Below are 24925 nucleotides of genomic sequence, written 5' to 3' on the forward strand. Positions count from 1 at the left end.
CTCTTAAGGTTTCTTTGACTCTCCCTCTCTCTCTCCAACACCATCCAAGCCTCACAACCACAAAGAGTCATAAACAACAAGCCTGTCACAGGCAGTAGTTAGACTTCGCATGACTCATGGTATCCTGCAACCACGTACTCGCACACACTGACACACACCCCAAATACATACACACACACACACCAAATACACACACACACACAGTAAAAGCACCCACGTTAGAAGAAGCTGTAAAAGACGTGGCAGCAGATGGCTCCCAGACTCTCCGGACTGGAGTCTGCTTAGGACTCGAGTACGATCCCTTATTAGAGCATGTTCGTCCGCTGACAAGTATGTTCAGTTTCAATTCTGACCACCTAGCCTTCCCACTGTTGTAGAGACAGACTGGGTTGTGCCTGTACATGTGTGATGGAGACGAGGGCAGCGCAGCTGTCTGTGATGTCACACATTCATTTAGCAGGTGCTTTCTTCCAAAGCAACTTCCACTACAAGGTTTCGAACCTGCGACTGCTTGATCTGCTAGTCTGTACACAACTGTATCCATGTTGAGAAAAGAGTGACCTGGATTGACTCTCAGTGTTCAGGACTCTGAGAAAAAAACTATCCTTCACCAGCTGGCTCACCACATAAAGGTCCCAGACACACTTCCTTCGGTATTATAAAGAAGCCTATTCTCAAAATAACCTCTAAATGTGTGGTTGGCTGGTTGTTTGGAAGGAGCAGAGAAAAGAGATGAGACTAACATGACATCAACGGCTGTTACATTGATGTCACTGCACAGCTAGGGCCTACTCAAATGTGGTGCTGCAGACACAATGTCCCAGAGATGATGGTGTGTGTGTCTGAGTGTGGGTGTGCATGTGTGTGTGTGTTTGAGTGTGTATATCTTGATATTGACGAAGTGTGTTCTTAACATCACAGCTATTTCCAACCTCCAGCTCTCAGACATAGTCATTCTGAAGTCAGCAGAAGGGGGACAGCCAGGGCTGAACGTTGGTGGCACCGCTACCGATTTCTGAAGAATCTGAATGTTGTTCCCCAAACACAAACATAGTACTAACATATACTGTACATCAGGGCTGGGCGATATATCGAATATTAGCGATAATATCGCAATCATATTGACGACGATGTAAAATTTGAAAATACTGTGAATATCAAATACATTTATTTTTTTATGCTGGTCCTTGTGTTGCTTGTGTTTTAAGATCACCGTCTGGCTCCTCACACACACACAGACACAGACACACAAATACACACACAGACTGAACATTCTGAAAATGTTGTGCTGGCTTAAGTCTAAAGTATATCCAAGACCTGTATTCGTACCCATCCTTTCCATGACAAGATTCAGGTGTGGGAGAGGCAGACAGTTATTTTCCGACAGGAAACTCTATTTGGTGTGTAAACACTGATACCGATCACATAACCTACCTGTGTAAACTGTCCCCTACTCAGAAGCCATAATCAGCCATAGTTTTGGCAAATAACATTATAGTTCATAGTACACATGATTACCTATTCATGCTGCTCTTCATACAATGCCTGGAGCAGTTGCACAGAGCTCAACAAGATCTCTCTGCTCTAAACCGTTTGTAAAACCGTGTGTGAGCTCAAAATACTGGCTCTTCTAGGTTTCACCTCAGAATATATACCAGTATATAATATCAGTATTTTGGGATAAGCGGTTGGCATGCCATTCTGACTCAAACTTTCACACCTTGTAGCTCAGGCAACCCAACCCTGGGCCAGAGGCAGCCAGTCCAATTACAGTAAAAGGATTGACATCTCCAATTCATGCATAAGTGGCTTGAATCTTTTGGTAAACTCGTTAAGTGGTCTGGTTCTTTCCTTGCTAGCACATTTAAACACTTCTTCCCACCTACTCAATCCGCTCTGCATGTCCTCGACTAAACCTAAGGAAAACTCGAAATAATCTTAGTCCAAAATCAGCATTTTCTTTTCTATTTGGAAACATTTGTCAGACTTATATTACTATTCTTAACAATGAAAAACCTAGGCAAGCCTTGGGTATGTTCAGGCGCTTCAGATGATTCTTATCTCATAATCCTTTTTTAATCTTAAAAGTTAAGTGTATGTTTATGGAATTCTACTAGAAAGTTAGACATAGAGAACAAGAACAGGATGTTAGCCAGAAACCACAGAAAGAGACTGTTTTATCTGTCCCTTCTAGGGAAAAATTGCATTTGTACCTTCGTAAGAACATATTACTTACATTCAATTAATCCAAGTCTATTAACCGTGAGAGACCAGGGTCATGGTGCATTGCTTTCCCCTGGACTTAGCTTCCCTGTCCTTTATTTGATAAGAATTGGATTAACTAGATTCTAGAACTCATTGTTACCATGCTTCCTAGGAGCAGGAAAAATACAACTAGAGTACAAATACAAAAAAAAATTATATATATAGAGTATCAATTAGTTGATACTCTATTTTAGCTGTTGGTAGGGCCATGCACTGATATTCACAAAAAAGGACAATTTCCATTCTGATATATGACTGCTACTTCTCACAATCTTTCCTCTTCACAATCCTATTTCTGGTTCTCATACTCTTTATTTTCTAGGTCAAATGTGACTTTGTCCACATTATTCCCAAAGGTAAGGTGTGGTATTTTGCTGAATTAGTTCTCTGTCACTGTTGCTCTGCTTGCTCAGTGAGAAGCTGTCACATCTGTCCTCTCACGGTGGGAATGAGCCGTAGCACAGAGCAGCTTTCACTGCCCACCCAGCAACCCTGTCGCCGGGGGAGGAGGGGGGGGGGAGAGGGGGGAGAGGGGGTGCAGCTCCATCTCTTATGGAGCCAAATAAAATCTTTCTTTATTGACACAGAAGTGACTGTGATGGTGACAGAGATAATAGCCACTACAGTTAAGGGAATGTGGTTTCAACGATGGGGAGGCTGCTTTCATTACACAACTCCAAATGACATGTATTTCAACTCTGACTCTAGTGAGAAACCAAAAGAGAGATAAGGTGGTGATATTAGTTCAAATCTTGTTACTGTTCCTTAGCTTTCACTCTCTGACCCACATATACACTTCACATACACATATAGACCCACACTTACAATCATACCCCTCCACTTGTATTTACATAACAGACAGGCCCAAAAGAATACATTCAACTCCTGAACTCTAAGAGGTTCAATCCCCCAAAAATGTACTAAAGAAATCTGACTGTGTGACACAGCAGAAGTGGAAATGTGCTTGGAACACCAATTCGGAAAGGATTACCTATAGGAGAGTCTGAACTAGGAAAACGTGAGGACAACAAGGCCAAGCTGGCTCCAGATGACTGCTTTTATCAGCTGAGCAATTTATTTATCCTTTCTGTCCTGAAGCAGCTAAGAGAGAAGGGAGTAGGAGAGAGAGAGAGAGAGAGAGAGAGAGAGAGAGAGAGAGAGAGAGAGAGAGAGAGAGAGAGAGTGTGTGTGTGTTTGTGTGCATGCGTGTGTGAGGACATGTTTGATGGATCTCAGCACTGCAGAGCAGAAGTGTGTCTATATAGTCTACCAATGGAGAAATTTGAATGATTAACGTTCCAATACGATTTCTCAGTGGGGGTAAAGCACACCGACTTAGCACTAGTAGCCTCTATCAAACCAATTCCTTATTGCAATTACTATGTTGTAGTTATGAGTAATTATGGCTGACAAGTCAAAGTCAGACAAGCAGTGATATTAGTATGAGCATGATATCAATTGAAACCAAGGTAATTATATAAACAGATGTTCTTGATGTTAAGCATGTAGTACCTGATGACTCGTACTAATCAGTTAGCCAGTCAGTCACCTTTTAGCTTCAGAGGGGCATAATTATAGATAATAAGATGACCATTCGCCTTACCAGGTAAATACAAGAATTTAATATATTATTACAATGCTGTTTAAGGTTATCAAGCCATTGCCTATGTGAAAGGAGATGTAATTTGTCAACACAGACATGAATGTTGTCCAATACACCAAACAAAGACAGCATACCCAGTAAGAGCAGTTTCACTTCCCTCGCTGCCTTCTCTCCGTCCTCGCGGAGGTTTTTATCAATCATTTTTGATCTCTCCGCGGCCGCTTTATCTTCTGCACTCACTGTGCAACCCATTGCTCCAAAAGCGCGCCCTGGAGACTTGCACAAAAAGCCTGCAATGGTTGGTTTTTATTGTTTAATATGCTAGGAAAGAATTGACAATACGACGTCCCTCCTGGCTCCTTCGAGAGGCAAAAATGTTCGTAGTTCAATAAATCAATTCAGTACATTCAAACGGACTATGCGTAAAGAGTCTCCTGTCGGAATCATGAAAGTTAATATCACGAATGGTGTCCTTTTTGAGGATGCTAAAGACTACCTCAAAGGCGACAGAAAGTAACTTTACCAAATCGCATTACTAGGAATCAGTCATGGCCTATACAGTCGGATGTCCACCGATAATAATCCAATCTGTCGGTGTGCTCCCTTTAAAATGAAGATAACGAGGTCAGTCTGATATGTCTCCCAGTCAATTCGCTGCACTCCAAGTCCGTACTCAGTAACCTACACTATCAGTCGACTCGAAGATCTGTTTTGGTCAGTCCAACCTGACGTTCTCCGCGGCGTCAGCTACAATAAAGTATCCTCCTCCTATTGGCCTGGATAGGCAGTGGTAGTGATTTCGTAGGCTTTCACCGCTGGAAGAACGCTGTGAAGATCCGTTGCGAATGTAGAAAGTAACCAAGACTCATAGAGGCAGATTCCAGGCTCAGATTCAGCCTATAACACAATCGCCATGCCCATCTGCTTTTTAGAAATTGGGATGGGTCAAGGTGAGAATATCAAGCAACAGAGAACACACACTAAAAAAATACACTCATCATAAAGGCTTATGTTGTTAATGGAAATTATTTGGAATTGTATCCTACACAGGGAGGAAATAATGTTAGGAAAATGTTATGTAATAAATAGAATAGATAGTAAATAGAAGCACTATGTTCACAACAATAATAACATATATTATGTTATACTGGAATGTAAAGTATATTTTCAAGATAAAAGTACACTGTTCAATGCCAAGTAATCGTCACGTTGAACTGTCGATGAGCACTGCAGGTTGTTATCTTCCCAGAAATTGTAAAGCGTATTAATTGCGCCCTCGTGTGATGGAGAAACGAATCTCGCCCTACAAGATCAATTGAAGAACCCTCTATGTACGTTGCAAAAAATAAAATAGGGACTACGGGTTACTGTGTAATTCGTGAATGAAAATAAATATCCATAGCATACGTTATTAAATAATAATTTCACACATGCTGAATCGGTTTTCATTTAGACAAAAAATGATTGGAAAATTCAATTTTCCCCATATGAACTGTAAGACCGCCTTCTCCATGTTCGGGTGTTAATAGATTCCACACTGGATCTAGGTCAACATAACCTGCAGGTTATCTGCACATTAGAAAAAAGAGAGTAGTGCAGGTCATAAAGATCATGTGTGTGTTTGCTTTACCGCACATTCATTTGTACTTAGTGTGTGTTTGTGGTAATCACCTGACTCAAACTGGTCTGTTTAGATGTATACTTAGAGGTGCTACACAGTTGCAACTTAACAGTAACAGAAAACCTGAACATTTGAAGGAGAAATTATAAGCATTTAGCAGAAAAAAGCATAATACAAAGCCAAAGATAGAAGATGAGAGACACAATTGTAAAAACATCTACATTTGTTTTATTGTCAAACTAAAACGATCGCTGCTATTTACACTATACAAGCTAGATATGCATCATGAATATAAAGGGTTTACATTTATATACATTATTTATATAAGCCACCTTATAAGCCCAAAAATTGATACATAACTTGTTATTCACCCTAGTCTTTTAATTTTCTTGAAAATAAATCACAATGGTATAACAAGAAATATAACAAAATATTAATAGGTATGAATCAGTTTAAGTAATATGTGAATCCAGGCTTGCAGTTGGAACAATGGCTCTTGGTATAACTGATGTGCTTCATCTTAAGTTGACGGTATTTCCAAGAGAAACAGGTAAGTAGATATCTTTGTAAAGAGGCATCTGTCAATGTTTTATCCCCCAGTACCTTGGCATGATGACCAGTTTAAAAAACAAGATTGAGCTAGGTACATTAAAAAACAATTTAGTTTAGTCATGGATAAGTAAAATAAACATACTTTAAATGATAAGTGAATGAATACACAGAACACAATTTCCCCTGTAGTGTATAAAAAATTATTCTTGGCTAAAGAAATATTTGAGGTAAGAAATGAAATTACAACAAACATACAACCATCATTTTGTGGATGAACCTTTGTATTGAATATTGTTAAACTCTTAACTGGAGACCAACCTCTCGGGAAATGATCTTGTGCTTTTCAATATATATATATATATATATATATATATATATATATATATATATATATATATATATATATATATATATATATATATATATATATATATATATATATATATATATATATATATATATATATATATTTTGCAGTCTAAACATGTAGTCACTTCAAGGACTGGGGTCAGAGTTAACCAAACTGACATCTCTTCATGTAAGTATTGAGTAATGATAATGCTGATAGCTTGTAGAATAATACAAATAGTAGAGTTATAGCATGGAGAGCTAGGCAGAACAATACAATACTTTAATTAACCTTCTTCTACAAATCATTTACCATTTCCTCAATTTTTCAAAACCTGGATTTATAAAACCACACTGTTTATATAATACGGCACCAGACATATAAGCCCAAGTCATATTGTCACAGGTATTTTAGTTGATGGAGCATTGACATCAATGACGGTTCATTGAGCCAATTACTAGAAAGGGCTGCTTCCCCGCACGACTGTTCAACCACAAGATCAAGAGACCACCAAGACAGAACCAGCAACTTACTTCAACAGATCACAAAACACATCTCTCAAATAGTGTGGCAATGCGAAAGTGAAAACAACCTGGAGACACCACCGAATCATAACGTTGAATTTCTATTTTGTACTACTGCCACCGTATGCTGTGTTGGCGCATGGACTTCATAAGGGGAAGCAAGACATCGCTAAAAGGTTGCCCAAAGCAAAACACCATGTTTTGGTTTCGGCCTAGACAAGAATACCTCCTGAGCAGCCGATCTTGGTTGAGACCTTGAGAGCGAGACCTCTTCACCCACAGAACCATGACCAGTCAGAAAGAGGGTGCCTCCTATCTCCTTTGGTCATGATTGGGGTTCACAAGGTCTCACCTCAATCGAAAGATGTCAGACGTATAAAATACATCGGGCAACATTGTACGTGCCCTTATTTACATTGCATTACTATATTTGAATTCATTGCAGCAATTGTTATGCATGTAGGAATACTTAAATACTTATAATTCATTTTGTAAGCTTCTATGGGTTTTGTGTGGTTCATATTTATTGTGAAATGTGTCCTAATAAACGGACAGTAGAAACCTAGTAATTACCCTTATGTATACCGTGCTAAGAATCTTAGGATGCACTGCCCACCCTTGTAAATAAAGTCTGTTTTAAACTCTGCGCCCTCTAAGCTTCAAAGCAGTGTAGACTGTCACATATCATAGAAATCACATAAGAGCAGACCGTGCATCTACAGACACCTGATCATAGTTAAATACTCTGTTCCGTTCTCCAATAGCCCACATTGTGAAATTACAACAAAAAACATTGATATAGTTAAATAAATATACATTTCAGTTTCACGATATGTGTGTGGTACACACTGCAAATCTAGAGTTCCATACCACATGCATTGGGGACCTTAGCCTTGACCAACACCTACCACCATATACGTTCCTTTGGCACATAATCAACAGAGATATACATTGCGTTCCTATGCAAACATTGGAAATAAACAGCCAATCAGAATAGCTGAAAACTCCCGTGTCACACGGTGAGTACGACAAACACCAGAAGGTTAGAACACTCCAACCTGCCTTTCTTGAACCCTTCTCTGTCCAGTGATACCACTCGTGTGCAGAACACCAATGAATAGCGAATAGAATAATCCATAGTGGTTCTGCACACACAAAAAAAACATTTGGCTGACTTCCCTAACTGGGTGTCGTTTTTTGGCCCTCCCGTTCTCCTTCCAGTATAAAATCTAACTGTGCTTCGGTACAGTACTAGCAGTGGGTAACTCACCAGGAGGTCAGACAGTCACCTGGGGGTTGGAAGAGATAAATAAACTCTGTGGGGGGGGGGGGGGGGGGGGGATGGGAGGGATGGAAAGTGAAAAGCTCGGCTGATGTCTATGATGGTCAGTCTGAGGCGCTGTCCCACTCATAGATATTGATTTGAAGAAGAAAAAAAATACCCTGTTTACTCCTGATTATGAATCATGTCTTTGTCGTTAGCAACCACTTCACTGTATTCAAGTACGTACGGTGAATGTGATCAAAATATGTCTGGGCTTGAGCCATTTGTTGGGCAAGATCAAGGTAGGTCCTGGAGCCCGCCCCTTCCTGCCTTTGCACCCCCCCCCCCCCTCCCACTTATGAGTGGATCACACATCCATTACTATACACCCTTATGAAATCATGAACTTTCCATCCCCAAACTTTTCACCCATTCCCTAACCCCACCCACAAACACACACAGCGCCATCTAGTGGCCACCCCCTGCATTGCTGCTCCCTGTTGTCCAATCAATGATGATGAAGCTCAAACTCATTGTCATGAAGAGGACGCCCAGGCCGGCAAAGCAAGCAGCCTAAGAGAAGAGACAGAGAACAGCCAAATCACAGAGTATTCCAGAACAGGAATTCTAATGGCAAGTGGTGCTCACGTAGGGAGGATACTAGGTCACTGAAATAACTAGGACAATAAGTTGTTGGAGCTCACCACTATCTTAGGAGTGGAGTTCATGGGTTCCCGGTCCTTGGGTACGATGCGGATGTAGAAGACAGCTGGGAAGATGAAGATGAGGCAGGGGGCAGATGTAGCACCTGAGAGGAAGAGGGGGGAGGGAAGGCATGAGTGAAAAGGGGGCAAGGCTACACAGCCTTGACAACCACGTTAATATGAAAGGGGTGCTGTACATATAGTGTAAACAACGTTTCATGTGACAGAACAGACCAAGGCCAGTCTCCTCAGTTGGACTGTGTGGGTGGGTGTTTAAGTGAGGTCCCTGAACCCTCACCTCCACCACATTGATCCCTGTCCCCTCAAATAGATCAACACAAACATTGACGAAGGTCTTCCTTTTATCACTATTTAAACAACCGGTGGTCAAATGTGGTTTATTTTGCTTTTGAGGCAAGGTCGACGACACACGCACTAAACAGCTAGAAAAGGATAACAACGACCTCCCATGTTTCTAGTAATATTCAACCATTTCCAAACAGGTACACATATTCATTGAAACGTGCACTGGAACAACATCTGCTACTACTGGTGCAAAACGTCTTCATGGTTCGACACCCAACTTAGTCAGCTCTGGGATCTCCTTCTCATCCATAGGGGAAGGGCCGTACTCACCAATGATCCCAAAGATCCCCAGGATGTTGGGGGCGAAAATGACCAGCATGTTGATCATGGAGAGCAGGATGACGGCGATGGCGATGTGACGCAGCCAGTTGAAGGTCTTGTTGGGGAACAGCATATGCTGGATGGCCCTGCGTACCTGAGCAGGGAAGGGCGTCAGGGCAGCACATTACAAGACTGGGTCGTCGGGCGGGTGAGCGGTTAGGGAATCGGGCTAGTAATCAGAAGGTTGCCGGTTCGATTCCAGGCTCTGCCAAAAATGACGTTGTGTCCTTGGGCAAGGCACTTCACCCTACTTGCCTCGGGGGAATGTCCCTGTACTACTGTAAGTCGCTGTGGTGTCTGCTAAATGACTACAATGTAAACGTACTGCCTGCCGGCGTTTCCTCCCAGCGTTTGGAAAACAAGCCCTGTGCGTGCTGTGATTGTCACTTACCGGGAAGAGGACAATAGGGACGGTCAGGGTGACGGCGGTGAGGACGGCCAACCGCACGCACAGCATCAGAGTGTCGTAGGGGTCGATCCTACTGTAGGTGTGCAGAAGCTCCGGCTCCACCTTCTCTGTAGACACACAAGGGGTCAGAGGTCAGACCACATCTGCCTTACAACGGATAAGACTTCCATTCCGGTAACACCGCGTCGTATCGTTGCCCGTTTCCACGCTTGTTTTTCCTAGAATGACCACAGGGGGGAGCTCAGCTCCCCTCTGAGACTCGAGGAATCCACCTGTCGTAATGAAGCGCACCAGGGGGAGTAGTTATTCCCCACCCTAAAACCATTACCACCACAGCAGTACACAGACACACAAGAGAGAGAGAGAGAGAGAGAGAGAGAGAGAGAGAGAGAGAGAGAGAGAGATGATTGCATCGACAGCACAAATGTGACCCTCATTTATTCATTTCTGGCCCGACGGCAGGATGTAACCGCCAGACGCACATGTAAACAGAACCCCCGCGAGAAAAAAGGTTCAGGGGGTTAAAGGTCTCACCGTAGAAGGTCAGGTAGCCAAACAGAGCAGCCAGAAAGTACATGGTGTACATGACCAGGATGGAGATGTTGGACACGTGCTGCATTCTCTTCTGAGTGGGGCTGCAGGGGCACAGCAGGGAAGAGGGACGGGTCAGTAAAGCCACACAGCACGCCAGCTGAGACTGGGACATAGGAGGGCGTAGCGTGGTGCAGGGCAGGGCGGACTCACTTGCGCAGCTCCGTGTAGATAGGCAGGACCTCGGGGTGGCACACGAAAGCAAAGGCCAGGATGGGGATGGTGTACGCCGTCTGTGCCAACACACAAACACATTCGAGTTGTTCTCTGACGGTTCCACGTGTACACCGGGCTCTCACGCTCCCCCTACGCCGAGCATCCTCGGGACCATGACGTCGCCTGTGGCTCTACGGTGGTTCTTCCACCCCCCCCCCCCCTCCCCCCGCCGGGGCCTACCTGGGAGTTGATGGTGAACATGCGCGGGCCGCAGTGGGCGTCGTCCACCTCGTGGACCAGGCCGTTGTGGTAGCCGAGGCCGTGGGCGTCGGCTGAGTCGTTGAGGTGGAGGTGAGCGGTGTGGTTGCCCGCAAACTCCTCAAAGGGACAGGGGATCTGGAACTTTTTAAAGATGACCTGCAGGGAGATGGGGGAGGGGGGGAATGGGACACAGGTAGGGGACACACATTAAGGTGAGCAGAGTCAATTGGTGGCGGGCGGTAGAGAAGGACAAGAGAGAGGAGAAGACAGGACTACATCGAGGGCAAGAAGGGGGAAAAATCGCTGAGCCGACTTTGACAGATCTGAATGCGTTTCGACACTTTTCGGTCTTTTGTCCTCTGTGAATTCTAAGCTGCTCAGATATTTTAGTCCCGTCACGCACAGCCAAAATGCAGAGCCTGAAGAGACTCGCTGTGCACCCTGAAATAGACCTCCCCTCAGTGAGTCTAAACAACCACGTGCTGGAGCTGTGGAGTGGCAATCAGGCGACTTACAGCGCTGAGGAAGAACACCATGCAGCTGAGTGAGAAACCACTGGTGTAGCCAAGGTAACCTGGAGGGAGGAGGACACAGTCAGTATGACAGCTGCACCAGTGACATGCTCTCTTCAGAGAGAGAGAGAGAGAGAGAGAGAGAGAGAGAGAGAGAGAGAGAGAGAGAGAGAGAGAGAGAGAGAGAGAGAGAGAGAGAGAGAGAGAGAGAGAGAGAGAGAGAGAGAGAGAGAGAGAGAGAGAGAGAGAGAGAGAGAGAGAGAGAGAGAGAGAGAGGGTGTGTGGTGGTGCTTGTGTGTCAGTGGTCTCAGCTGTGTTAAGTCTCTGGACCCACAACACGCCTCAAGGCTCTATGAAGAACCCAAGGAACAAATTGGGCACCCGGCATTTCCACAGCATGGAATCATTTAGACTGTGGGTTGGATTAGGGTGTGTGTTTGTGTGTGTGTGTGTGTGGGGGGGGGGAGGGGTAGAAGTAGGAGGAGCTCATTGGCTGCTCTGGCAGGTGACTGTAGTGTTTACAGGACCCTTGATTGGCCCTAAGGCCGGTAACATGGGCAGAGGAGGGAAGGTAACCAGGTATATACCCACCGAGTTGTTTCATCAGGGCAAGAGGAAGAATGATGCTGATGGAGACCAAGACCACCAGGTAGTTACCATTCAGGTACCACAGACTAGAGAGGGAGCACAAGGGGGGGAGAGAGGTTATTAAACAAATAATAACAGGCTAAATGATCACTTTGAGTGTCAGGATTAAAGTAGTCTCTCTGATAACTGTAGAATTAGAAACCACTTCACTAAAAGTGGGGAAAAGGTCTCTCTTTCCGTACCGAATAAAGACCAGCACTTATAGAAGCCTGGTGACTTGTGTGACAGTTTACAGTCCCTGTAAGGGAGGCATAACGAAGGTTGAGTGTCAGCACGCTGAGCTCGTTGCTGAGTGATCTAACACCCCTTTCCCACGCGCCCCTCCCTCCTGCTGGCAGCTATCTGCCAGCTCTCACTGTCCACAGATCTCCCACACCAACCCAAACACCCTTGAGTCCCAAGCATCCTTCCCCTCGCCCCACGCCAACTAAAACACCCCCAAGTACCAACCAGCCCCGCCGGCGGCCCCCTTTTCACCCAACCGCCCCTCCCCTAACCCTTTCCAAACCCAGACACCGTCAAGTACCAAGCGTCTCCTCCCTCGCCCCACACCAACCCAGACACCCGCTGATGGCCCTCTGCCCACGCGCAAACATACTTTCCTCTTCCAGGGTCTGTACAGCTGGAGGGGAGTGCATGCGAGGGCAAGTCTGGGCCAGGTCCCAAATAGACAACAGCTGGGTGACTGGAACAAGACACAGGAGGTGCAGAGGGCCAGGAGAGAGACAAGACCAGGATTGAAACGCACACCCATGGAGACAGACGGAACACAGGGGCAAGGATAACCGGGGTCCTCAACAAAACATTATCAGGGGCACGGCCGTGACCACTATCGTGGTCAGGCATAAGTCTAAAGTACTTACAACAGAGGCCTTGTGAAGCTCATTGTCTCCTAAAGCCAGGGTGTCAACTACCTTTCAGAGCCGCTTCCACATAGTTAAGCTGCTAAGCCTGTTATTCTAAACTACATAAACTACGAGGCATTACACAGGGCACGGCACTATGAGCACAGCCGTGTGTATGTGCGTGCGTGTGTCTGTGTGTTCATAAAACCTTTAAAGACTTCCTCAACACCAGAGAGAGTCACAAGAATCCTCGGTTATGACATGCTAGGAACCTTTGGTGACCGGGTCACTTACCGGTCACTTTATTCAAGACCTGCTCTGGGTCATCCCCCATACCGCTCCAACAACCTAACCTTCTCTCAACCTTCCTGTCGGCCCTCTCTCTTCATCGCTATATTGTTGTGCATTCCTCTGACGCCTCCCTTCCAGACCTGTTCCCCCTGTCTGTTCACAGTTTGAGTGAAAGGGCCCTAATCCTGCCACCAGCCGCGCGACATGAATCACTGTTGGTCCTGGTCTATTTAAAGAGTCATAAACACACCACGCCACCCCCAACTCAATCCTTCCTTCTCTAACAGACGTCACTGGCCTTAAAACACCCGGAGAGGGGGAGATTCTGGAGGGGGGGAGTCTGTTTGGGGTCGGGCCAACTTGTTCTTGTGTGTGACCTTCACCACATGGCAACCAATCAGCCCGTCCCTGTCACCTGAGGAGCGCACATGCGTGCACGCACGTCAATACTCTGATCACTTCCCTTTCCCTCGGTCAACATGCTTTCATGTTTCCGAACTCTCAAGACCCACCACATCAAGAAGCTGCGTACAGGTAGAAAAAGATACATCTGGAACACATGATATGGCCTTTGCATGGGCTTGTACGAAAAATAAACACTCGGACAGAGGACAAACTTGAGACTTTGGGACAGGACAGAAAGTCCAGCCAATGATCAACAGATTTGATATATTTGATATATATCAAATATATCCTATCCTATGGCAGGAATTCTGTCCAGCTTGCCCAGGTCTCCAGGGCGTCTGTCATACCACTGCTATCACAGCACTGCTGTTTGGAGTGGTTGTTACAACAACCTGGAGTAGGAGAAAAAATGGACACAAGCATTCCTGAAACGCACACATGCTGTCTATCCTGACCAATGACAGGTCCTGCCTGTGTCACACCCATCTCGTTGACCAATCGGGTGGTCGTGAGTCTGGGACGAGCCTACCCGCCGCTCTCGAGCCAAACCTCAACAGACATCCCAACCACAGCCAGGCGGGCTGTCATGTTTGGCTCCAGCAGGCAGTAGTCACATGGACACAGGGAGGGGCTTGGCACTCTTCCTTACCTGGGGAGGAAACCTGATTGAGTTATAGCGGGGACCAATGAGAGTACTTACTCAGCGGTAGGATCCTCCTTCAGGAAGGTCTGTAAGACCAATGGAAACTCAGACTTGACAATGTACAGGTAGCTGGACATGGCTGTGGAGGGCAGAGACACAGACTGTGAGCTACAATCAGTGATCAAATACAACACTTGTTACACCTACCGGTGACGCCTTTAGTAAACACAACACACTTCCGAACATTTGAAAAACCTTCCGAGCGTTTTGAAAGTTCATACCTTGCCAAGGAAAAGAATTTCATAACAATGGGTTCAATACACTCAATTGTAATCCCTTGAATAATGGCATTACACACATTCTAAGTGAGCGTGCGTGTGTTAAGACCTAGGTGTGCCTCGTCCCTGCCCTGATTTGAAGCTGCCCCTTGGTTCCTGCCAGTGTGTGTTCCAGAGGTCCACCTGGCATGCTACCATGCCAGTCGTTCTCTGCAGCAGAAGTCAGTGAGAGAGAAGCCCGGAAAGCTCCACTTTCAACTGAGCGCAGAGGAAGAGTCCGAAGGAGCCTATACCGTCACCAGCAGCTGTTTAGCGACTGGCCGGCCTATCTCACGCTCACCGACAGAGACGTGAGGTGTACAAACCAGTATGAAAGCATCGGCTCTAATCCAGAGCATCGACTATGAGCATGAGGACTCGTGTTAGGGTAGGTTAAGGTCAACCATCCCTGTGGCATGGCTACAGCAGGCTGAGGAAAGAAGAGGCTTCCCCAGCACAGACCAGCTCACCTCCGATGTTCTGCAGTGTGATGGCGATACCGGCGGCCATTTTCCCCGGTGTTCCAAAGGCCCTGAATCCCAGCTCCTCGTAGGCTCGTATCCCTAGTAACAGAAAAACATTGGCATTAAGGACGATATCGTAGCAATGGTATTATGTAAGAGAGGATTTGAGATGAGATTTTTCTCATCTATTTGGCCGGATTCCTGCGTTGCTGAGGCTAACATACCCACAATGCCGGAGGATTTCAGCAGCAGGTGGATGGAGTAACAGGACAGGGCTGCCACAGCAGTCAGAAGAAACCTGGGAGAAGAGAAACCGAGAGAAGCCATTTTCGATTCGACGTTTGACTGCAGAACCCTCCTACGCCTTCCTCCCGCTACCGCCTCTCCCACTCCCACACATCTCATCACCCCAACCTCCCTCTCCACAAACACTCGACCGATTCTAGCACTAACCCAGGGGACCACACAAACATGGAGTGCAGACTCATGTTGTAAAAGGCATCTGGTCCTTCTAAGGAGGACCAACCGGAGGAGAGATAGCACCGACAGATATATCCACGTTCCACATATCCACCCCCGACGGATCAACTCTAAGAGGCCAATGTCACCAAAGCAGTGTAACTATCATAAGGTGATTATTGTCTTATCAAGATCCTTGTCTTAACAAGTTTGAACACTGCTCGGATCACACACCAATCCCTGTCCCACGACAGGCCATGTGATCTCAGAGCTGAAACAAAGCTCACAGCGAGAGCTTTCTCAGCTTCTTCACACGGATGTCGTAACCTCATGCCCACAAAGAAAAATGTTTAGCAAGGGAAAATGAGAGGCGATTCATGGATTACACAGCTCATTTCTAAACGGGGAGAGAACCCTGTTGAACTCTGTCTCAGTTCTGAAGGTCAGTAAGCCTACTCATGGATAAATGGAGCATTTCCCACACCCTCTTTCTCCTCGCGCTGCCTTGCCAACTAGACCACAGGGCCCCGGGTCACTCACAGCAACACTGACCCCTGGGTAACGTAGGCCAGTACTCAATGTTCAGCATTCCTACAGGGTCAAAGGTGGGTCCTAACCCCGGCACCTTTCCCATACTTTCCAGGGCCAGCTCACTTCAGGCCACAGCAAGGCCTCATGGGGATGCGGAGCTACACTCGTGACCCCAGCACGAGACACGGCAAGCGGAGGTCACGCCTGGGAATTCTGCTAAGAGCTCACATGAGCCCTGCTCCACCACCAGGGCACCAGGACACTCAGAGCACACCCGCACAGCACAGCTCCCCCTCTCCTCTAGTGTCAAACCAGGTGTGGGATTTCTCTACTGCTCTCCGCCCACCGGGGCTGACACATCCCATCGTACAGTGGAACATTCCGTCTGACTCCGTGGAGAAAGGGTGAGCTGTGTCAATCATGCACCCTGTCGGACCAGTAGCTCCATGACAAGGACGTCGGGACGACCTCCGACCCTGCAGATGGGAACTGAACCGTAAAGACTACAAACTACAAAGATTGTGAGGAGATGGGGGTTATTGAAAGCTCACAGCTGGTTCAACTGTAGTTGTGGGAAGTCTTGTACAGAGCTGTCATGGCGCCATTCCAGATAGACGTTTCTCATGGCGATCGCACGGTGGTCTTGTATGTGCTGCAGGTGGAAGAGCGTTGAGTGGAAGATTCTATGCTCTATCTTTAGATGAAACGCATGCAAGAATCCTTGGAATGGCTGTCACTGGATCAGGACTCAGAGATCAGGAGGGCAGTTCTCAGCACTGGAGCTGAAACTGTCCAATCCTCGTCCTCAGCCATGGCCACAGCCCCTGCCCTGGGTCCAGCCTCAGCCCCACCCCCCAGACACAGCCCCAGCCTCTAGCAGTCTGCAGCTAAACAAACCAGCCTGGGTCGGAGGGACAACCAGGGTCACGGAGAAAGGAGCTGAGGGGGGGGGGGGATGGTCATAGAACCCTCCACACAGGGGGCCTGGCCATGGGAAGATGTAGGCGGGGCTATTCTAGGCTGTGGCCTTTCTGGGTCCTGTGTGTGTTCAGCAGGGCGGGGACCAGGGACAGACTGAACCCAGTAACACGCAGCACCACCCCATCCCTCGGTCACCCCACTGCAGAGCCCACCCTCGTCGGGGCGATAGCATTCCTCAAAGCTCATAAATCTACAGTGAAGGTTGTGTGTGTCTATTTTCAACCCACCAGCCCCCCCCCACCCCCCCCCCCACCCCATTCACTGTAGCCATGCTCGTCTCCAGGTCCTGTTCATATGTAAAAGCTATCACTCCTGAGCTAACAGGGCTTATATCACTATCAATGGACCTGCTGTGTGTACCACCAACTGAGTCATGAACAGTGGATTCAGTCTGAACTGGGGAGTCAGCACATGTCAACTGTTCTCGGTGTCTCTCAACTGTGAATTAAATATTTAGACTTGTGTATGTGCCAGAGTAGACATAGACAGACCGTCACATGACTGAGTGACTTACAGGAAGAGGAGGATGCCAGTATTAGCCATGGCATAGGCCAGTCCCAGGATCCCACTGCCCATGATGGCATTCCCCAGGTTGAACACAGACATGCCAAAAGAGGTCTTACCCTCAAACTGAAAAAAAGAAACACAAAAGTCTTTAAAAAAAAAACATTAACATGTCAAAAGTCACTATGTAAAAACATGTATTGTCGTTCTTGAACGGTCAATGCAGACCTACGGCACAATGTATGTTGGTACATTATGAGGAGAGTCGGTCAAACTCACGTCAGTGAAGCGGGCTGGCTTCTTCCCATTTCCATTGGGCAGAAACTCCTCACTCTCTGCAATGATTCCATCTCCCTCGTCGAATCTAGAGGGGACACGAAAAGCTCTTGGTTAATAACGTAACACAACTCAGACAAAATCCAATGTAAACAGTTCAAGCATCACTCGAGAATGTTTATGGGGTAGTAATATCAAATGGTCAGTAAAACAAGTCAAAAGATTCAGTATCAACTATATGAACATACCTGACATTTGTAGTACCATTTCTGTACGACACAACACAGGGTCCAGGTTGATGGCAGGCAGCACAAAAACAAGGCAAACATGCACTTAGAAACAACAGCTATCTCAGGACATCAGCAAATGGCTCGCAAACAAACACCATTCACTGCTCCTCATAACTGGTAAACACTTAACACACAGGGACAACTCAACACAGCACACATGCAAAAGAGACATACAGAGATAAGCGCAGCTGTCTTTCATGGTATATTTGCGTGTAAACACTCTGCCTTTACATTATTGTGTCGACACTGACCAATAGCAAGCCATGTACTTGGACTCATTCCCATGGCACAATCTCCTAGCATAACACAGACTAGACACCGCAAGCTGTGTTAATGACCAGAGTCCAGGGTACAAGCCTCGGAGGATCGCTACATCACACAAAGACTCCAAGGAAGAAGAAAGTACTCACGTATCTTCCTCGGGCATAGTCTTCATCGGCACGCACATGTCATCCCCCAGGTCATGACCTTTCCCATTGGGAAGGATGCTCATCTCTGATTGGGCGCACTCCATGCTCCACGCAGCAGTTGGCCCTGAACGGTTAAGGGTTGTGTGCGTTCAAAGGGTGTGTTCCTCTCCTGTCACTTGGATACCTGGAGCAAGCAGATAGGGGGAGACTGAAAATAAACGTTGGGTCCTTCACGCGGACTGTGTTCGCCGCATGACTAACTATTGATTTTCCAGAACGGCGACAATAGCTAACGCAAACCCGCCGACAGCCACATGGGGTCAAGGGTCAAGGTCTTTTATGAGCTGCACATCGACACTGTTGACCGATGGCGTTTCACACCGGGATGTCACATGCTCTGTTCTCATGGTCTCTGCTCCGGCCCCCGTGCGCTGACACTGTCGGTCTCACACACTCTGAACACTCGCGCGCACACACACACAACGACCAAACGCGTGACTGTGAAACCCCATTACGATCATGAGGCCCCTCATCTGGACGACGAGCGGCCGCCGCCGAACGACACGGCGTCAGGGACACGGATACATCCCGTTTCCAATCAGCAGGGGGTGAGCTCAGAGCCTGCGGACGTCCCCTGACAATGGGCCGGTTTTGTGAGCTGCTTCCGGGTAGAGTGCGGGTCAAACAGGAGCCCTTTTGTCTCCCCGAGTGGACCCCCGAGCGCATCATCTGTTGCTGCAGCCCGCCTCGCTCTTGGGGAGAGAGCTCGACAGAGCCCCCCTTTCCACTGCCAAGAGTCACACTGGAATGTGATTAGCATGAGAAAACGGAGCTATCGGGACCGTTAACGACTTTCTCAGATGTCCGAGTGGGTCGTCAACATATCAATACCAGTCCTAGCTTAACAGATTGAACCACATTGACTCTAAATGAGGTCCATGGGGAACAATAGTCAGTTATCTTGAATGGATGTTACAATGTTGCAGCTATCTCTATACTATATTTCCCCATTTGTGTCTGTGTTGCAGGATCGCCTGACTGACTGGACCACTGGGCTTCGATGGCAAGTCGAGCAGCCCTGTCTAAGGTTATTACACGTGAGGTGAGCCAGCAGAGTGTATTTATATATTTGTATATTTGGCCTTGCCACTCTATCTATGGCCTTGGGTGGAAACGCAGGTCATGGGCCAACCACACTTCTGACAGGACGTGTGGGAGATCACTTCAGGGTCCGTGATGCGTGATGGAGGCCCATCAGGAAACAGACTGGCAAAGTGATGGAGAGAGGGACAAATGACGAACGGTACATCAGCTGGAGCGGCATCTACTTGAATCGAGGAACAGTCCGAAATAATGTGTTCGTATGGGAATGCTGTCGTTTAATCATTGTCTGAAGTTGAGCTGTCTTTCCGTCCCCTTCAGACCAGAAATGATAACTCATCTCTTGACACGCAAATCAATCGAAAGGATAATTATACGTAACCCTAAATCTTAGCCTAAGGACATGGAAATAATACTGTTTTTGTACCCACCTAATCATTCCAAATCTACACCCGTGTCAAAGGGGTCGGATATCTTCTAGACAATTTCCTATGCATATTAATTGTGCATTTCCTGTCTCAAGATCTGGTTCCTGTTCCCTCCTCCCTCTCCCATTCTCTGCCCTCTGGATACAGATGTCAGAAGTCAGACCCAAAGCAAATATTTGCATATGTCTTCAGTTCATTTTCCAGGACAAACCTTGTATGGACTTTAACATGATCTTAACAGACAGAAGCAATAGACTTAACAACCCACTGCGAAATGTGCTCTTATGTGAACACGCACAATTCACGAGTTTGCAGCCTGTAAGCCAGTTTCGACACAAGTGTGTCCCTACATTTTATGACTATTATATGAAAGCCTTTCTTTGATCCAATGTAAGAATGTGTTACGTAGAGTTGTGAATAGTTCCCAAAAGTCCAGATAAGCCGCGCCACAACTGGAGCACTGGAGTTAAATCTGAGCATACGTGAAAGCATTGAGTGCGTCGTGTATTAATAGAGTTGGCAGTACAACCTGTCCATGTCTTTCACTTTCTGCCCCCTATAAGTACGCAGGTAATATCTGTCTATAACTATTACTACTTCCACCACAGACATGTGAGTGTATATGTCTCCATGTAACTTGCCACTATGGTCCCTTAACTGCAGCATATGTCATTCTGTCATTTGCAGACTAGATGCCAGAAGCGTCTTAGAGCCTGGGAGTGAGACAACAGTTGACAATTAACGTCACCGACAGTAGATTGTTGCTATGCTGGGTGAGTCAGACAGGAGTGGTGGTCACTATAGGTGACCATGGGTAGCTATTCCACCCGAGTAAACACAATTACTCAGTATTGACGGAAGACAAAGACAGCCTTGCAGCTGTTAGCAGGGCCTAACGTTAGACCAAGGCTGCCAGCGTGGTAAGTTCAAGTTCACAATGAGTTTAATAGCTCAGTCCAATGAAAGGCTCCACCAACCCCTAGATATGTGCACCTTACTCTTGTCCTCATCGTGGTGACAAACCAGTATTGGGCTGTCCCTGTGGGCTACAGGATACGTTCAGGGTTCAGCCAGCTGCTTCGGTTCCCTCGTCCATATCCGTGTCCTTACATCCTGAAATACCACACCATATACCCTGCATCCGCCTCCGAAGGGGGGCTCATTCCAGACCCTGACACTTTCTTGTGGGGGGGGGGGGGTCCTAATACACTGAGAGGAGACAGTATTGGCATGGAAGGCAGCTGGGTTGATGGGTAGATGAGGAGATGCCTGTGCTGTGGTGTGTCAGAGACGGCAGACACGAGGGCCCTGGCCCGAGAGCCTGGCACCGCCAGCTCCTCACCATTCTCAGCCCCCTCGGGAGGCAGAGGGGCACACGATCCCAAGCCATGCCAGGACCACACCCCTCCACCTTCTAACATGTTGACAAACGGGCTGTAGGAATGAGCATAGGGAAATGATCTCAAGCCCACTGAAGAGACTCCTGGCGTCTCGCTCCGTGTGTGGGGGGGTTCTGTGTGGGTCCACAAGGGCAGCAGCGGTCCACTCAGGAGCCCACATCACGGGAACGTAAAGTTGATTGTCTGAAGGACAGAGGTTCCCCTCGATTACAAGGATACACAAATCATTTGGAGTCAAGCGCCCACCAGACTAGAGGCCTTTAGAGACGGTGACGACACGCCGACGACTCGCACCTTCGGTGTGCTGTGTTCCACAAGCTGAGTATGTCAGGTAGGCTGAAGAAGGAGAAGAAGAACCAAGCAACACAACCAGACATCCACTCATCTTCCCGTGTCAGAGTAGATCCAACTAGACAAGCAGAAAGCACAACGACCACCATTCCAATCACAAATACAAACCAAACAAGCACGCCTAGTAGAGGCACACATTTGTTACACCAATTACACAGTGCATTTTCACGGCCAGGCACCCAAATCATGAAAGTACTGAAAACAATCTTTTGCCTTGTTACTGAGCAAAGAAGAAGAAACCAAGGAATCACACCCTGATCTGCACAGTAGGCCTCACTTATGCCCAGATCAGTTAACAGCCTGAAGGGCGACTCGCATCAAGGTAGAACGCCACTCTGTTCTAAGAAAAGGGTGTCTTGTAAAGTCCTTGTTGGCCACAGGGGGCAGCACTAACAGCTCGGCGCTTGACTTCAGTTGAAACTTGGAACGCGACATTGGGTCGGAGCCTAGGACAGGTCGGCTGTGGGGCTGACATGTGGGGTCTCTGCCAAGGTCTGAGTCACATAGTTTTATGCCCTGTATCTATGCCAATGTCATGGCAGAAAAACAGAATCCACTGACGCACATTCAGCGCGTCAGAGACGATCGCCTTCCACCAGGGCCGAGCCTCCACTACGGCATGTTTCTGTTGTCGTCTTGGAGCGTAGGTATCCATCACTTTCATTAAAATGACGAGGTATCTTTCGTTCTCGGTCGTAGACGTGTAGGATATTTTCCATTCAACAGGTTAGTGTCGGAGACAATCACAATGACAGAAAGACATCAACAAAGCCAGGTGACTGTCCCGTGACTTCAACATCACTACATAATGTCACATGGCAAGGTCAGGTCCAACTTCACCGAGGGTCACAGTAATGGCGATGGTAATAATAGCTCTTGCGTTTGACAACTCTGCTGGGCTGGCTCACACAGAGCTATTCACAGGGCTCTTGACGCTGATAGGGGAGCGCAGCTGGCTCCTTCCCATCCAGTCAGGACAGGCCCATCACCCAGCTTTCCAATCCAATTCTCAGAAGCTCACTGGCTGGTCGACCATTCAGCAGCACAGTCCCATGTCCTAGCGGGGGTCAATAACCCTGCTTATCTGCCTGCTTATCTGCCCTCGTGAACCCTGCGCGTCCACCGGCCCCTCTCCTCCTGCTCAGGTGCTATAAGTGTTTAGATAGGGGCCAAAGTCAAAAGCATGGTCTACCTCCTGCGTCTCACATCACGGGCCATTCTGCCGCAAGCGCTAAAGACCAGTGCAAATACATCTCCTATCCAACAGACACACTAAAACAGTACATACATGACATATGAGTCTGTAGGAGCTAAGAAGGAGCAAAGGAATAATTGAATAACTAAAATATATTCTTTAATATGAATTACATTAATTTAAGCCAAGAGGCCCTGCCTTTCCCAGCTGGGATTCTGATGGATAGCGTTCTGGTGCACATGCGTCCTAGGGTTCACATGCAGGCTCAGCTGCTGGACAGACGAGCAGGACATGGCACAGATGGTACGGTCGCTAACGTGAGAAGAGGAACAGGTGATTTGGTGACCATTATACAGGGTCGACTATGAGTTTTGACTTCACAATCACCATTGCTACACATTCAGTAGTGCTGATTCTGATGTTGGGGTGGAAAATGTACAACACATGTTTTACAATTGCATGAGCGGGGTGCATAACAAATTGGTAACACAACAGTGTACTACATAATTTACCATGCTATCAGTTTCCAAATTGTTGATAAACTAAGGTTAATTGGTATGTGTGACGGGGATTTTAGTTGTAAAGTTTCCAGGTTGGGATCTTTGGAATTATTTACATTATTTGTTTTATGTCATATTTGTGGCAGCGAGGTTCTCTAGGATAAGGTAGACGTATCCTGTTTACCCGCCCCTTGTTCATCGTCACATTCCACATGGCTTTCAGCTCACATTACAAAAAGCTGAAAGACAAAAAGCTAAGAGTTCTTCCTCTTTGACTGCATGGATAAAAATAGGCTAATATACCATTTGTATTCGCACAAGATTTTGAAAAAGTGATCAACTCAAAAACGAGGTGGGATTGTATTCGAACAAAATAGGCTACTGATCTCTATAGGCAAGTGTAGCCTACCAAAACCACGTTTAAATATCCACGCTATTTATTTTTAAGGTCTCGTCATCTGCTTAATCAACGACATTGTTGAATTCAAAGCCAACAAAAGTGTTCAGACAAACGATAATTTGAGTATAAGAGACACACTAACCCTAAGAATAACACGTCACAAACAATGAAACAATCTGACGATTGACTCCTTAAGGCACATGGTGACATTTGCGCTTCTTAGGCTACTCACTGCAGAAGGATACACTTTCTTCGACAACAATATATTTTAAAGATACACAAGGAATGTACTCAATACTCCTTACTAACCAATTATTCATTCATGTTATAATACATATATATATATACATTAAAGTTTTTCCCATTTAGGCTACATCGATGTGTGGTGGGTACGTATTATTTATCGAGTTTACTCACCTCATCTATTCTAACACATAAAAATAAAAACAATAAATATGGATAAACTTGGTAAGCACATAGTCTTTCTATAATCTACTGATGTGAAAATGTCCATTGTTGACTAAAGAACACAATCTTACCAATTGTAGAGTCGTGACGTTCTTGTTTGAAATCAATTCCGTAGATCAATAATACCCCCCAAAATATGAAGTTATTCTCTTTCTGTTAAACCTGAGGTTTATCTTAAATTAAAGCTTTTGGATAATGCGCGCTCTCTATTTCCCTCTCGGTTAAATTTTGTCGAATGAGAAATGGACGGCATTTGTAAACGGGCTCTTACTGAGCTATGGGGGTCGTATTGGTTCCGCCTCCTTCGAGCTTACTGTCCTATTCGTTAACACTACTTTCTTTGCGCGTGGCGGAAAAAGAGTTAGGCAACAGGCACCAGGCAGTTTTCTCTACCGTAGTCAATTTCCCCTCCCTTTTAGTGAAGCTTTATTTCTCTCTTTAGCACTGGGCAAATGTTCTTTAGTAGTTGTTGGATTCCACAAAAACAGAACTATTCACGAACCATAAATGGGGGTTTAAC

At 46.4% G+C, this 24925-nt stretch overlaps 2 protein-coding genes across 4 annotated transcripts in view; both read right to left on the reverse strand.

Moving 5' to 3' along the window:
- gnai2b (guanine nucleotide binding protein (G protein), alpha inhibiting activity polypeptide 2b) overlaps nt 1-4669 on the reverse strand; it is a 32559-nt gene extending 27890 nt beyond the window's left edge. For both annotated transcript variants that reach the window (XM_084704185.1, XM_084704184.1), the window contains exon 1: nt 4003-4669. In XM_084704185.1, coding sequence (XP_084560311.1) covers nt 4003-4120 — 118 coding nt within the window. In that variant the 5' untranslated portion in view covers nt 4121-4669. The remainder of the gene's footprint in view (nt 1-4002) is intronic.
- A 1025-nt stretch (nt 4670-5694) lies between these two features.
- slc38a3b (solute carrier family 38 member 3b) lies at nt 5695-24696 on the reverse strand. Of its 2 annotated transcripts, XM_084704615.1 has the most exons (17): nt 24477-24696; nt 18563-18746; nt 18111-18131; nt 17866-17950; nt 17597-17712; nt 15336-15409; nt 15118-15210; nt 14388-14469; nt 12090-12172; nt 11502-11560; nt 10966-11142; nt 10723-10802; nt 10513-10613; nt 9961-10085; nt 9519-9663; nt 8883-8986; nt 5695-8751 (listed from the first exon to the last, which is right to left on the reverse strand). In XM_084704615.1, exons 2-17 carry the CDS (start codon nt 18664-18666, stop codon nt 8647-8649), a joined length of 1554 nt encoding a protein of 517 aa, XP_084560741.1. In that variant the 5' UTR covers nt 18667-18746; nt 24477-24696; the 3' UTR covers nt 5695-8646. The 2 variants fall into 2 exon arrangements, with proteins under 2 accessions (XP_084560741.1, XP_084560742.1); XM_084704616.1 differs by lacking the exon at nt 18111-18131.
- Between the last annotated feature and the right edge of the window lie 229 nt (nt 24697-24925).

Source organism: Hypomesus nipponensis, chromosome 9, assembly GCF_054491055.1.
Source record: "Hypomesus nipponensis isolate SF chromosome 9, ASM5449105v1, whole genome shotgun sequence".
NCBI lineage: Eukaryota > Metazoa > Chordata > Actinopteri > Osmeriformes > Osmeridae > Hypomesus > Hypomesus nipponensis.